Source organism: Phocoena sinus, chromosome 10, assembly GCF_008692025.1.
Source record: "Phocoena sinus isolate mPhoSin1 chromosome 10, mPhoSin1.pri, whole genome shotgun sequence".
NCBI lineage: Eukaryota > Metazoa > Chordata > Mammalia > Artiodactyla > Phocoenidae > Phocoena > Phocoena sinus.
Genome location: NC_045772.1, coordinates 97,364,281 through 97,376,759, shown reverse-complemented (window position 1 = coordinate 97,376,759; position 12,479 = coordinate 97,364,281). Strand labels below are relative to the sequence as shown.

The window sequence follows — 12,479 nt, the reverse complement described above, 5'->3', positions numbered from 1 at the left end:
GCCAGACCGCACCTTTGTAAATGGCTCCTCTGTTGATATTCCTGCCCTGAATGGTGGTCATGTGAGTGTGTCATTTGCTCCTGTTGGGACCCTAACCTGATTCTCTGTAGTGGTTCCCTTTCTGTCTTTTGTATCATTTGCTTTCCCTGCATGATCTCTCTCGCTAGACAGCCACGTGGCTTATTTGTCTTCTCAAATGCCACTCAAATGTGAGCTCCGTAAAGGCAGGGATCTGTGTCTGTTTGAGTCCCTACTCTAGTCCCCCAGTTCTAGAACATGAATGATACGTAGAATACGAATAAATATTTGTTGAATGAATGGACGTCACAGTGGGAAGACCTCAGCTTCCACCTTCGCTGGAAAACCTTTTCCCAATAACTCATCCGTTTATTAACGATTAATTTACAAGAGCACTGAAGAAGAGTCAAGAAACTCAGGTTTCCGTCGGCTCCAAATCTCTAACCTTGGGCTCGAAGTCAATCTCTCTGTCGGGAAAGTGGTTAATATCTAATATCCGCTGAACCTGCTCCGCACGGGAGTTAAAGGATCAGAGGAGACTGAAGCGTATGAAAGTGCTTTGCAAAGCACACTATGACACACATGCAAGGGGTCCTCGCTATCTGGGTTACAGGAGGACCTCATGTGTACAGAGATCTCTTATCTGGTTATCTCAGCTCTCACAACAGAGAACCCAGAAGAAAAAGTATCTCAATCTCAGGCAACCGACTCCCTAAGGTTACGTACCTAGCCACGGCAGAATCCTCCAGATCCTTCTGCAATGCCTTTTCGCTCTCTCTTTACCCCAAATTCTAAGGAGTTTGTTTTTCTGTGTCCTAAATAGCACGGCAAACCGTGAAATAGCAAAACTCAGGGAGGGAGGTCACCAGAGTCAAGAATTCAAAAACATCAGAGACTGTGGGGCAAACAGCCCTAATAATACTTAGGTAATCCTTGAGGAAACTTGAATAACCTTATATTCTCAAGGATAATCCTGAATGCTACAGAAAAGCTTACGGATGCCTTTATAGAGAGACCCTATGTTGATATATTCTATGTAAGAAAGCAGGGAATTTCAGAGAGACTTTAGAAAAATTTCTATATAAGAAGATGTTGCTGAGGACATGAAGTGCTACACCACTGACTGTATTTCTCTCTCACTTCGGTTCAAGGTCAAATTTGCAGCCCAACTGCAAAAGCTAGAGGGCCGTATGGTTTGCATATCTGTAGTCTATTTTTTTTTTTTTTTTTTTGTGGTACGCAGGCCTCTCACTGCTGTGGCCTCTCCCGTTGCGGAGCACAGGCTCCGGACGCGCAGGCTCAGCGGCCACGGCTCACGGGCCCAGCCGCTCCGCGGCATGTGGGATCTTCCCGGACCGGGGCACGAACCCGTGTCCCCTGCATCGGCAGTCGGACCCCCAACCACTGCGCCACCAGGGAAGCCCTGTAGCCTATTTTTTCCTCCTAGTTTCAACAGTATATTTTCATTTGTGTTTTTCCTGTTTCTTATTTCTTTATTATTTATATTATGCTATTTTATTGTTTTCCTTGTAAGTCACCTCAGAAATTTTGTGGAACAAGACGGGACTATAAATAAATCAATACATACATCTTGTATATGCAGCATAGTGCCTTACAAAGTAGGCATTCAAAACAGTGTATTTTCTACACAGAGGACAGTGACAATACCAGATGAACGGGAGTGATTCGGAATTATTATTATCTTTAGTTGTATTTTTCCATCTTCTATTTCTGATCTTTATCATCTTTTCCATCTTCTAATTTCCACTGTAATTGAGGACGATGAGAAAGGGAGTCAAGCTTTGTAAACTGGTCACAAAAGTAACGACCACATAAAAGGCAATTCCAGGGCTGAAGGATCAATGAAAATGCCTTGGAAAACAATTCCGCACACAGTCCTGTTCTTCCTTTTTCTTTTATTTTTATGAGGCAACCCTCCTCTGGAGGAAATCGAAGCCAATTCTCAGCCCATGTGTGTTTCTCCATAAAACCAGAGAGAAGGGCAATAAAATCAAAAGTTACCCATGGCTCAAAGGTCCGTATTATCCTGAGGCCTCACAATGTTACCACATTCCTCATTCTTTCTGATCTTCTAAGTAAGATGGTGAGTTGGCCAAAAAGCTTAAAGGGTACTGCTGTATTTTCCCAGGCGGAAGTCAAAGAACCTGAGAATCGGCCTTCAGCGTTCGCCTCTCCTGGGAAGCAGAGTCCAGTCCCTTGTTAGGAGCTAGTAAACCATCAGCAACTACCGTGGAACCAACAGCCCATAAAGACTCAGCCAAACGCCACGCTGAGTTCCCTGCATCCCAAAGGCAGAGGAATAGGCTCGGAGGAGGGAACCCAGGTTCTAGACCCAGTTCTAACAGTGTCTCAGTATGCGGCTCTGGAGAAGACACCCCTCCTGTCTGTGCACCTCGGTAACTGGAGATGATCATTCCTGACACACCTACCTTCCCGGGGAGTCATGAAGCTGACACTGGATAACTTATGATGACATTTAGATGCATCCATGGGAGTTGGCTGTTCTCAATCTGTGCTCCCCTTGCCGTCTGTACACTTCTAATAGCACACCTGCCAGATTATCTCATAATTACCTGTTTACGTGTCTGTCCACGTGGCTAAACTAAGAGCCCTGCAAGAACAGAAAGTAGGTCAAATTCATCCCGCCATCTCTCAGTTTCTAGAACATCATTTGACACATAGCAGGTGCTCAATATTATGTTTTCTGAATGTCAAAAAAGAAAGAAATTTTTGAAAACTACTCAACAACAAAATCCTTAAGATGTCTGACTTTGTGACATCAGAAAACAAACAAACAAACAAACAGATCCTCAAAGGGAAAAAAAACTGCTGTCTTAAAGCAGAGGGTCTCTAATGGCTTTTCAACAATCTGGAGGCTATCCCTCAAAACAAACTTTAGTTTTTAAGGACTTCCCAGTTTACAAAACAAACTAACAGTTTCTCGTTTAATCTTTACAAAAACTCTGCAAGACACGTATTTCTTGCCTAAAAGGGAAAACTGGGTTGGAGAGAAATTTGTCCACAAACACAGGGAACTCACCAGCTACTGCTATGACACTAGCCGGCTGAGCACGTTTAATTAATTCACTAAAGCAAGTTGACTGAGTGGAACATGCAGGGCAGCCAGCCAAGTGCACTGGGGGATAAAAGATGATCCAGACACATCTCAAGGACTGTCTCGGGGGTCTAAGCTATGGACACAGATAATCACCAAGAAAGACATCAAACTTGATGGGAGTTCCGAGGAGAGGGCATAAAGGGAGAACCTGGGGGACAGAGGTATTCAGTCTGGGGGTGGGCCCGGGTGAGACGTGGGGAAGGACATCCCAGCAAAGGGAGCAGCAGGAATGAAACCAGAGAGGGCAGCAGTCACATTAACAGGAAGAAAGGCAGGAGAGATGGACAGGGTGAGAGAGGAATGAGATGGAAATGAGATGGAAACAGCCAGACGTTGATTTCAAGGTTCTGGGAATATCTCAGTGGAGGTATCCAGCCGGCCGCTGGAAAGGCTGGTGTGCCATGGGGGAGAGAAGTGGGAAACAGAAATTCACAGCTGCACGTCTTCTGTGCAAAGTGAGAGTCAGGAGGCCAAGGGAACGTGGAGAAGACAACCTTGAAAATGGGGGAGGAGGAAGAGAAAGCAAAGCAAGTGTGGTCCAGGAAGGAGAAGCAGGATCCTCCGTGGGTACAGTGACAGGGTCTGGAAGGACACAGGAAGACGAAGACGGAGGAAAAAGCCATGCAACGCGGGCAGGACGCCGTCACCTGTGACACCCGAGGGAGCAGTTTTGGTCCAACCAAAGAGGGTGTGAGTGAATAAAAGGCAGATTACTGGAACCGAGGAGTGAACTGGACTAGAAGTGAGGGTAAATTCCAGAACTTTGACAGAGGCCATGGGAAAATACAAACTACATCCTCAGACCCCTTGACGCCTCTGGTGGTCCTCGGTTACAAGTGCTCAAAGTGAGGGCTTCGGTCCATCCCATGGGACTGAGGGGCCAGTGCATCTCCTCACTCAGAGTCTCGTCTCATCAGCTCCAGACAAACACCACCATATAGATCTGATTTTTTAACACTGGAGTGGTATTTAGAATTTTGTCGTGACATGAATACATCAGAGCAGAGTCATATACAGTCGCCCCCTTGAGAGGTCCCACACTGCTCTAATGATACTGTCACTACACAGCACCTGCTCTGATTCCCTCTTCAACCCCTTCCTTCAGTCCTCCGGCAGCACACGGACCCCACATAAACTCTCCAACGTCAGCTATCATTACTGCCATCGCGGTTATTGCCCCTCAGCTTGACGGCCTACTTTATTCCCTAGACTTGCCTCTAAGTGACTCTTTTCACCTAAAAGCTGCCTCAAAAGCCCAAGGTTTGTCAGCCCAGGGGATGTTCTGAGCGATGAGTGACAGCAGCCCCTTTGGAAAGAGCATTCCACCTGCAGGGGGACCGTGTGGACGGGACGCCGCGCGTAGACCTAAGCTCTGCGTGTGCCCCCGCCTGTGTCCCCTCCACCACCCGTCAGCATCCGGACCGCCTGCCTTATACTGCAAGCTCCCAAACACTGAGGGTCCTGCTTCAAACACAAACACCCCCAGGTTCAAAAACCAAACCACAAGGCAAACAGGTTTAGCCAGACAGGTTTAGTGGTGACAAGGGTGCTGAACTCAGAAGAGGTACCGTCAGACTAATTCACCCTCTCTGGGAGTCAGTTTCTCTGACCTCAAGTGAGGGGCTTGGACTAAAAGGCCTCTAAGATGCCTTTCTTCTTAAAATCAAACGAATTAAAAGCCGCCCTGGGCTTCCCTGGCGGCGCAGTGGTTGGGAGTCCACCTGCCGATGCAGGGGACACGGGTTCATGCCTCGGTCCGGGAAGATCCCACATGCCGCGGAGCGGTTGGGCCCGTGAGCCATGGCCGCTGAGCCTGCGCGTCTGGAGGCTGTGCTCCGCAACGGGAGAGGCCACAGCAGTGAGAGGCCCGCGTACCGAAAAAGAAAAAATAAAAGCTGCCATGATTTGGGTGGTTATTAAAACCTTATGGAGACTGTGAAGGGAGAGGAGATGAATTTTCGGTATCAAGTGAAAGGTGTCAGCAAGGATCCAAGGAAAGGAGAAGAAGGACAGAGACCCGGGGTGAAGCTCAGGGGGCAGCCCCAGCCCCATGAGAAATGCGGGCAGGCAGGGCATCCCCTCCATGCGGGCGTCTGTTTGTCTTGTTCTCAGTCTCCCTGGCCCCCCAGCCCGTCAGCACGGCCCCCGGTGGGAGGGTCCTCACCCATCATGTTGTTGGCTCGAGAGCAGGTGGTGCGCTTCAGGATCTCGTGTACCTAAAAGAGATGACAGTTAGGCCATGAGCATCTGGGCCACGTGGTGCGTCCCCAGCCCGGGGGGGGGATGGGCAGGCACGTGCCAAGCTCACGGACGTTCCAACAAAGCATCTAACCTCACGCACACACACCCCGTTTGCCACCCCGCCCCGCAAAATAAAGAAAAGCCTGTAAATTGACTGCAGTTACAGGAGGGAAGGGAAGCCCAGACTCACATCCCTCTGGAGGGCCCAGGAGGAAGCCGGGAGGGAAGGCAAGGGGGGGCGTGCCCGCCCCGCCAGCCCCAACGGTGCCCTGCCGCTGAGGGGTCCTGAGCGAGCTCCCTGCAGGTCCTGAGGGCCCGCGGGCCCCCCTGCAATGGAGCTGTCTCTCAGAGCTGCTTTGGGGACCCGTGAAAGCGCTTTGGCAACTGGAAGAGGGCCACCTACATCTTGGTCCTTGGTGCTATCACCTCTCTGCTTTTCCCCCAAGTCCTTATCACGCCTCCCCAGTCAGAGCAGGTCCCACCCATCCTCAAGACTCCAGGTGTCACAGTGCATCCTGGGCACACGGCAGGCTGCTGCTCCGTGACCGCTGTGCCATCAACAGGTCAACAGCCCCGACTGCGGGGCCTGCAGGGACCCCGTCGCTCACTCAGGAGGGCGGGGTGCCGAGAGCACCCCGGCCAAGGAAGCAGGGACCCAGGGCAGAGTAAACCTGCAGGCCAACTAGTGCCCTCCAAGGGGTCTCAAGCCTGCTCCCGGCTCCAGGAAGGAAGTCGGCGTTGGGACAGACAGCTGGGCTGTCCAGACGCCCACGGGAAAGGGTGCACTGGGAGATGCAGGTGAGGTCCTCAGACCAAGGCCCAGGGCGGAGCAGACCCCAGGACAAAACCCAAGGCCCTTTTCTCCCCCCGTCACAATGTGCGGTGGACTGGGAAAAGGGCAGGAGGGGAAGGAAGAAGCTTCCAGAACGAGAAAAGATGTGTTACTCCATCATCATTCACACTCCCACGTTCCAGCCACAGACCTACAGGGAGTGGTAAATAAATAACTTCCAGCAGAATGGGGCCCAAGAATGTTTAATTCACTTCTAATGCGGTGCAGTATCCAACTGCAATAATAATTAGGAACAGCATCTATGTGGCAGCCTATCATTCTACAAGCACTTTGCAATTATCGGGTAATTTCCACAGTGCCCTATAACGTCCCCCCCAGTCGTGGGACCCAAGCTGTGGGGAGACTTACAGCTTGTAACAGCATCAACTAGAACAATGGGAAGCTTATGCTTTTTTCTGTAGGAAGATAAAAGAAATCGTATGCCCGTGTTAAATCTTCCTAGAGCACTAGGCCAAGGGATCTGAGGTGTTTTCTTGCCCATCCTACAAGCAAAGAGTCAGGGCCGTGTTTTCAGCATGACTTGGAAATGTTCTGTATCTTCCTCCAATCACCTGCCCCTTCTTACCCTTCTCATCACCCTGCTGACTTGGAAGTCCTCTAGGTATCTAACGCTTATTCCTCCTCCTGTTGAAACTTAAGTTCTTTCCTAGGGATCAAGGGAAACACACTGCCATGTTTCCACTGTGGCCTAAGTGACCAGCGTTCCTTGGGCCCCTTTTTCTCTCCCTTCTTCTGTCCATAGGCTGGGTGCTCTCCAGGGGTGGAGGGGATAAATGGATCAGTGAACAGAGATGCCCTACAGCTCAGACTGGGGCCGCAGGGCCCAGGCCCTATGCAGATTTTCAGTGGAATCAACCATCCTGCAAAATCCAAAACCTTGACTGCAAAAGGCAAGAAGACAGTAGAAGAATGGCTACAGTCACAAATGCTGGCTTCCTATTGAACGGGCTGGTAATTTTGTCCTTGGACAAACTGCCCAGCTCTAGCATTCCCCGTGACAGCAACGTGCAGGACTTCTTTGGGAATGAAAGAAAGAAACTCAGCGGCCCAGCAATGAGCCCTCATTTGGACACAAAACGATCTGCCTGAACTTCTTTTCAATTCATTGCATCTCAGAGCCTCAGTTTCCTCAACAGTCAAGCAAGGGGGTCACCTGACTAGCTGAAAGTCCCCCCCAGCCCCGACATTCCCTGCTTTTGTGATTCCAAGAAGGGCCTGGGTGGAGAACCACAAAGAGGAGACCCCCGTCTCAAGCCAAGAGTGAGAAGAGTTGTTGGCTATTTCGATACTGGGATTGGGAAGCTCCTGGACGCTCCTTCCAGTTGCTAGGCAACTCCAAGCAAAGGATGATGGGAGGCAGCAGGGAGGGCAAGAGATGCCCTGCCAAAGGGGACTCAGGCTTCCTCTCCCCCACCCGAGCCCACCACACCTGGTTAAGCACCTGGTTAACTGGTTTACTTACAATGCGGCTACGGGTAGCATTATCAAAGAAGGTGTCCTCGTCCTGTATGTTGTACCTGGCGACACCAAGAAAGCAGGTCAATTCATTTCATTATCCTTGTCCTGGGACTACTGTCACCCCAGGCCCAGAGCAAACCTCTAGAAAGCAACATAGCAAGATGCGTAAGCCACACACACACACTCACAACATTTACACTCTTTCTGACCCAGTAATTCTGAAAACTTAGCATAGAAATGTATCACTGGGAAAATTAATTCAGCGGAAAAAAAAAAGGCCCATGAATTAAAATGTTCATTACAAACTTACTTATAACAAAGATTATGGAGCTAAGACGCAATTCCAAAACCTAAAGGATAGATTATCACATAGCCATTGAAAATTATAATTATGAAAACTTTAGAAATACTGTAGAAAAAGTGAGACTACCATAGAAAAACATGATACTATGATAAGTTCTAAAAACGAAAGTATATAAAAAGGATTCCTGTGTGTGGACAAAGAGAGTAAAAACACAACAACGGGGAACTCCCTGGCGGTCCAGTGGTTAGGACTCAGCACTGCCACTGCCGAGGGCCCGGGTTCAATCCCTGGTCAGGGAACTAAGATCCTGCAAGCCGCACGGCGTGGCTGGAAAAAACACAGAAAAACAAAACTCAACAACAGAAAAGAGTGCAGTTTCAGGATGTTGGGCTTATAACTGTTTTTCAACATTTCATTTAATGTTGTCACTGTTGTCACAGCAATTAGATACCAAACTCCCAATTATGCAAGACCTGTGTCTGTTGTAAACTTCAAATGTTGACCTTTCACTCAAAAAACCACCTGTGTGGAATAAAGATGCAGACGCAGAGAATGGACTTGAGGACACGGGGAGGGGCAGGGGAAGCTGGGACGAAGTGAGAGAGTGGCATGGACATATATACACTACCAAACGTAAGGTAGATAGCTAGTGGGGAGCAGCCGCATAGCACAGGGAGATCAGCTCGGTGCTTTGTGAGAATCTAGAGGGGTGGGATAGGGAGGGTGGGAGGGAGGGAGACGCAAGAGGGAGGAGATATGGGAACATATGTACACGTATAACTGATTCACTTTGTTATACAGCAGAAACTAACACACCATTGTAGAGCAATTATACTCCAATAAAGATGTTAAAAAAAAAAAAACACCTGTGTGACTGTCCTTAGGGCACTGTGCTGGAGGGCACACAGACACCTGAACCATGCCCCCGGCCCCCTGGGAGCCCAGCCACTGGGGATGGGGGCGGGGGGTGTTTCCAAGCAACTGATGCAGAGGAGAACGTGGCCACATGCAGACCATTGCTGTGAAAACTCAGAGGATGGAGAGCATGTTCTGGCTGGGGGTGAAGAACTGGCCTGGGGATCACAGGGGCTGAGTGAATGCAGCCGTGTGGGAGGTAGCCGGTCAGATGCCAGCGCCGGTGTGGAGACAGGGCCCAAGGAAGAGGGGATATAGAGGATGCTCAGAGTGCAAAAACAACAGCCGGCCAGGAGGTCAACGTGCCAATCCCAGTCCAGCCACTTAAGCTTTCATGACCTTGGACAGATCCTGGGCCTTGGTTTCCTCTCCATAATAGAGGGATAGTTATATCTGGACGGCCGCTTCACAATGGGAGTGTGACGCTGTGATTTATAGTAAATATATATTTTGGTCTTTATCCCCTGTGCTCACAGCTCCCCAAGCCCTAGGAATTTCCTGAGCCATAGAGCGTCTTTTGTTATAGTATTTGGTCTCCTGTCCTCAGTTCCTGAAATTGCTTCAGAGCCATAAAGGTGACAGGAGTGTCGTGTTATTCCTAACAAGCCCCTTTCAACCACCAGTGAGTTTATGTTAACGAGGTGACTTTTGGAAAGCCGCTAAGGATAAGGCTGGTTGCCAGGGAAACCACCAGGAGTTAGGGTTGGAACTTTCAGTCCTACCCGCTGATTTCGGGGGAGCAGAGCCGGACTGGAGGTTGAATCAATCACCAATGGCCAATGATTTGATCAATCACACCTATGGAATGAAACCTCCATAAAAATCCAAAAAGATGCAGTTTGAAGAGCTTCTGGGTTGGTGAATCAAAACGCTTTCACGCTGAGCCCGAAACTCACGAGGACAGAAGCTCCGTTGTTTGGGACCTCGCCTTATGTATCTCTTCACCTGGCTGTTGACCTGTATCCTTTAACATCCTTTATAATAAACCGGTAATCCAGCGAGTAAACTGGTTTCCTGAGTTCTGTGAGCCACTCTAGCAAATGAGTCGAACACAATGAGGGGGTCGTAAGAACCTCTGACTTGTAGCCAGTCCGTCAGAAGCACAGGTCGCAACCTGGACTTGCTCAGGCATCTGCAGTGCGGGGCAGTCTTGTGACACTGAGCCCTCAGCCTGAGCAACCCGATGCTATTTCCAGGCAAACAGTGTCAGAACTGAGTTGAATTGTAGGGCACCCAGCTGGTGTCGGAGAATTTCTTGGTGGTGCGGGAAAACCCACACACACATTGGAACTGGTGACCAGAATTGGTACCAGAATCGTTAAGGGGTAAAAACTCAATGAGGGAGCATATGCATGTGTACAGAATTGTTATCTAACATGGCAAAGTGGGCAGAGATGGCACCCAACGAATGGCAGAAACACAGCCCATCGATGCCATCTCCTCCAAAAGCACAGATCCTGTATCTTTTCTTCCTTTCCAAGCCCATTCCTTTCCCTCTCTCACTCGATTCTCTTACCACTCTTGATAGTTTCTTATTTTATCATTAGCTCCTAAAACAGAATTCGTGCTTGGCTTCTGCATCTCCCACTTCCCAACCACGACTCCCCCTTCCAAAGGCTTCCCAAAAGGCCATCCCTGAGAAGAAAACCTATTCCCTCTCCTCCTCTGGGTCAGTGAGGGCCCGAGCTGGCAGCTGAGAAGACAGACATCCAGAAGCTTCATCCACCATCTCTCTGGATTATCACAATATCTTGAAACCCTGTTAGACTGGGAACAGACCAGAGTGGTCTCCCTGCAGAAGGTAAACAGGTATCGGACCACCTTGCTCACAGAGTCCCGAAGTTTCTGGCTGTCTGCTCCCTGATTCTCCATCCATCACGCAAAGTGACTGAAATGGCAGGTTTTCCCAGAAGCCACGGGATGAACATTCAAGAGCTATCTGCGATCATCTCGCTCAGGGACAGGGATGGGGAAGGCAGACACACGGAGTATTCCACCCTGAGAGCAGGCTTCGTCCCCCATCTCCCAGGCACCCGGGCACTCGGCTCATGAGCTGAGGCCCCAAGTGGTGCTTGATGTCCCTTCCCATCCCCCACGCAGCCCCACCTCCAGAGTTCCAATACTCACAGGTACATTTTCTCCCTGGAGAACGGGTAGGAGAGGTTTTTCATCCTGTCGTTACTGTGCTCGGGCACTCGGGGCTTCAGGGGTGCGCTCAGCTTCTGCAGGATCTCGTTGAACGTCTTCGCGATGCTGCCTTCTGACTTGATCACGTACCTCTACGACGGCAAAGCCACGGGTGTGAGGAGGAGGCCGCGTCCAACGCTCAGAGGAGAAGGACCCACAGCCAGAGCTGCAGGGGGCTCAGGTTCCCCCCGTAGGGGACACTCTGGGGAGAGGACGAGACTGGGGAAGCCAGCAGGAGGGTCCTACCCTTCCTCCCCTTGCTTTCACAAGGTGGTGAACCCCCTCAACTGCTTGCACGAATGGAGGTGACCAGTGCAGGGAAGGAGGAGCGCGGTGACGAGCGCAGACTTTCTATACATCTTTGTTATATCATCACAGAAGACCTACCGTGTGACCGTCACCATACTAAGGGCTTTACTCAAATGAGCTCCAATGCACACTGCACCCAGCCAGCTAGATAAGATTACTCTCCTGTTATGATGAGGAAAGTGAGGCTCAAAAAGGTGAGATGAGTCAACAAAGGTCACACAGATAGTAACTGGGCGACTGCTTGGATCTAACTCATGTCAACCCAGTCCCAAGTCTGTACTCTCCAAGCAGACCACGCCCCTATGTGACGATCCAGCATCACTTCTCTTGTGCTCTTCTTAGGAGACATCTGATAAATGAGTCTGCTTTCAAAGTACTAGGCACCTAGTGAGTACCTGCCTCGAGTAAAGCACTGCGTCAGTACCAGGATAGTCACTGGTATTTAGAGTACCTATGGTTTTCCGTAACGTACAGAGCACGTCTGCACACACTATAGCTTCTGGTCTTTCTAATTTACGGATGTTGTCATTGAGACACAGAGGCTGTACTTGTCATAGCAAAGCTCTGGTGGATTAACAATGGCCACAGATTTTTTCTCCACACAACTTCTCCATTCAAGAGGTGGCATCTCTGTTTCCACCCCCTTAAGTCTGGACGGGCTCTGGGGCTGCCTGCCCAGTGCAGCAGAAGGGACACTATGCCAGTTCCACCCTTTAAGAAGATGGGCAGCTTCTGCCTTGGTCTGCCTTGGTCTCTTGAAGCTCTGAGCCGCCTGCAGGAAGTCTGAGGAGACATGCGGAGAGGACTCAGACAGGGAAAGGACGAGGTTGAGCCCAACCTTCCACCTACCCTGCCAAGCCTCAGGCGTGTGAGGGAGGCTTTCTTGGACAGACATTGCTGTCCAGCTCAACCCCAAGCCGAATACCACCAAATGACCCCAGTCAACACCACATGGAGAAGAATCACCCCGTCTAGCTCTGCTCAAGATACTGAGCAAAAATTCATAGGACAGAATAAAATGGCTGTGTCTTACTGAGTAAGCTGGGGCTCATTTG

The 12,479-nt window shown here is 49.9% G+C and overlaps 1 protein-coding gene and 1 non-coding gene across 2 annotated transcripts in view; one reads left to right on the top strand and one right to left on the bottom strand.

Moving 5' to 3' along the window:
• The window catches only part of ANO2 (anoctamin 2), a 320,612-nt gene that overhangs the window by 232,884 nt on the left and 75,249 nt on the right, over nt 1-12,479 (bottom strand). The window contains exons 5-7 of the mRNA XM_032646986.1: nt 11,056-11,207; nt 7,714-7,768; nt 5,322-5,373 (exon numbers count right to left, since the gene is read on the bottom strand). Coding sequence (XP_032502877.1) covers nt 5,322-5,373; nt 7,714-7,768; nt 11,056-11,207 — 259 coding nt within the window. The remainder of the gene's footprint in view (nt 1-5,321; nt 5,374-7,713; nt 7,769-11,055; nt 11,208-12,479) is intronic.
• TRNAG-GCC lies at nt 8,240-8,312 on the top strand. Its single transcript has one exon. It is a non-coding gene; the product is annotated as a tRNA-Gly (tRNA).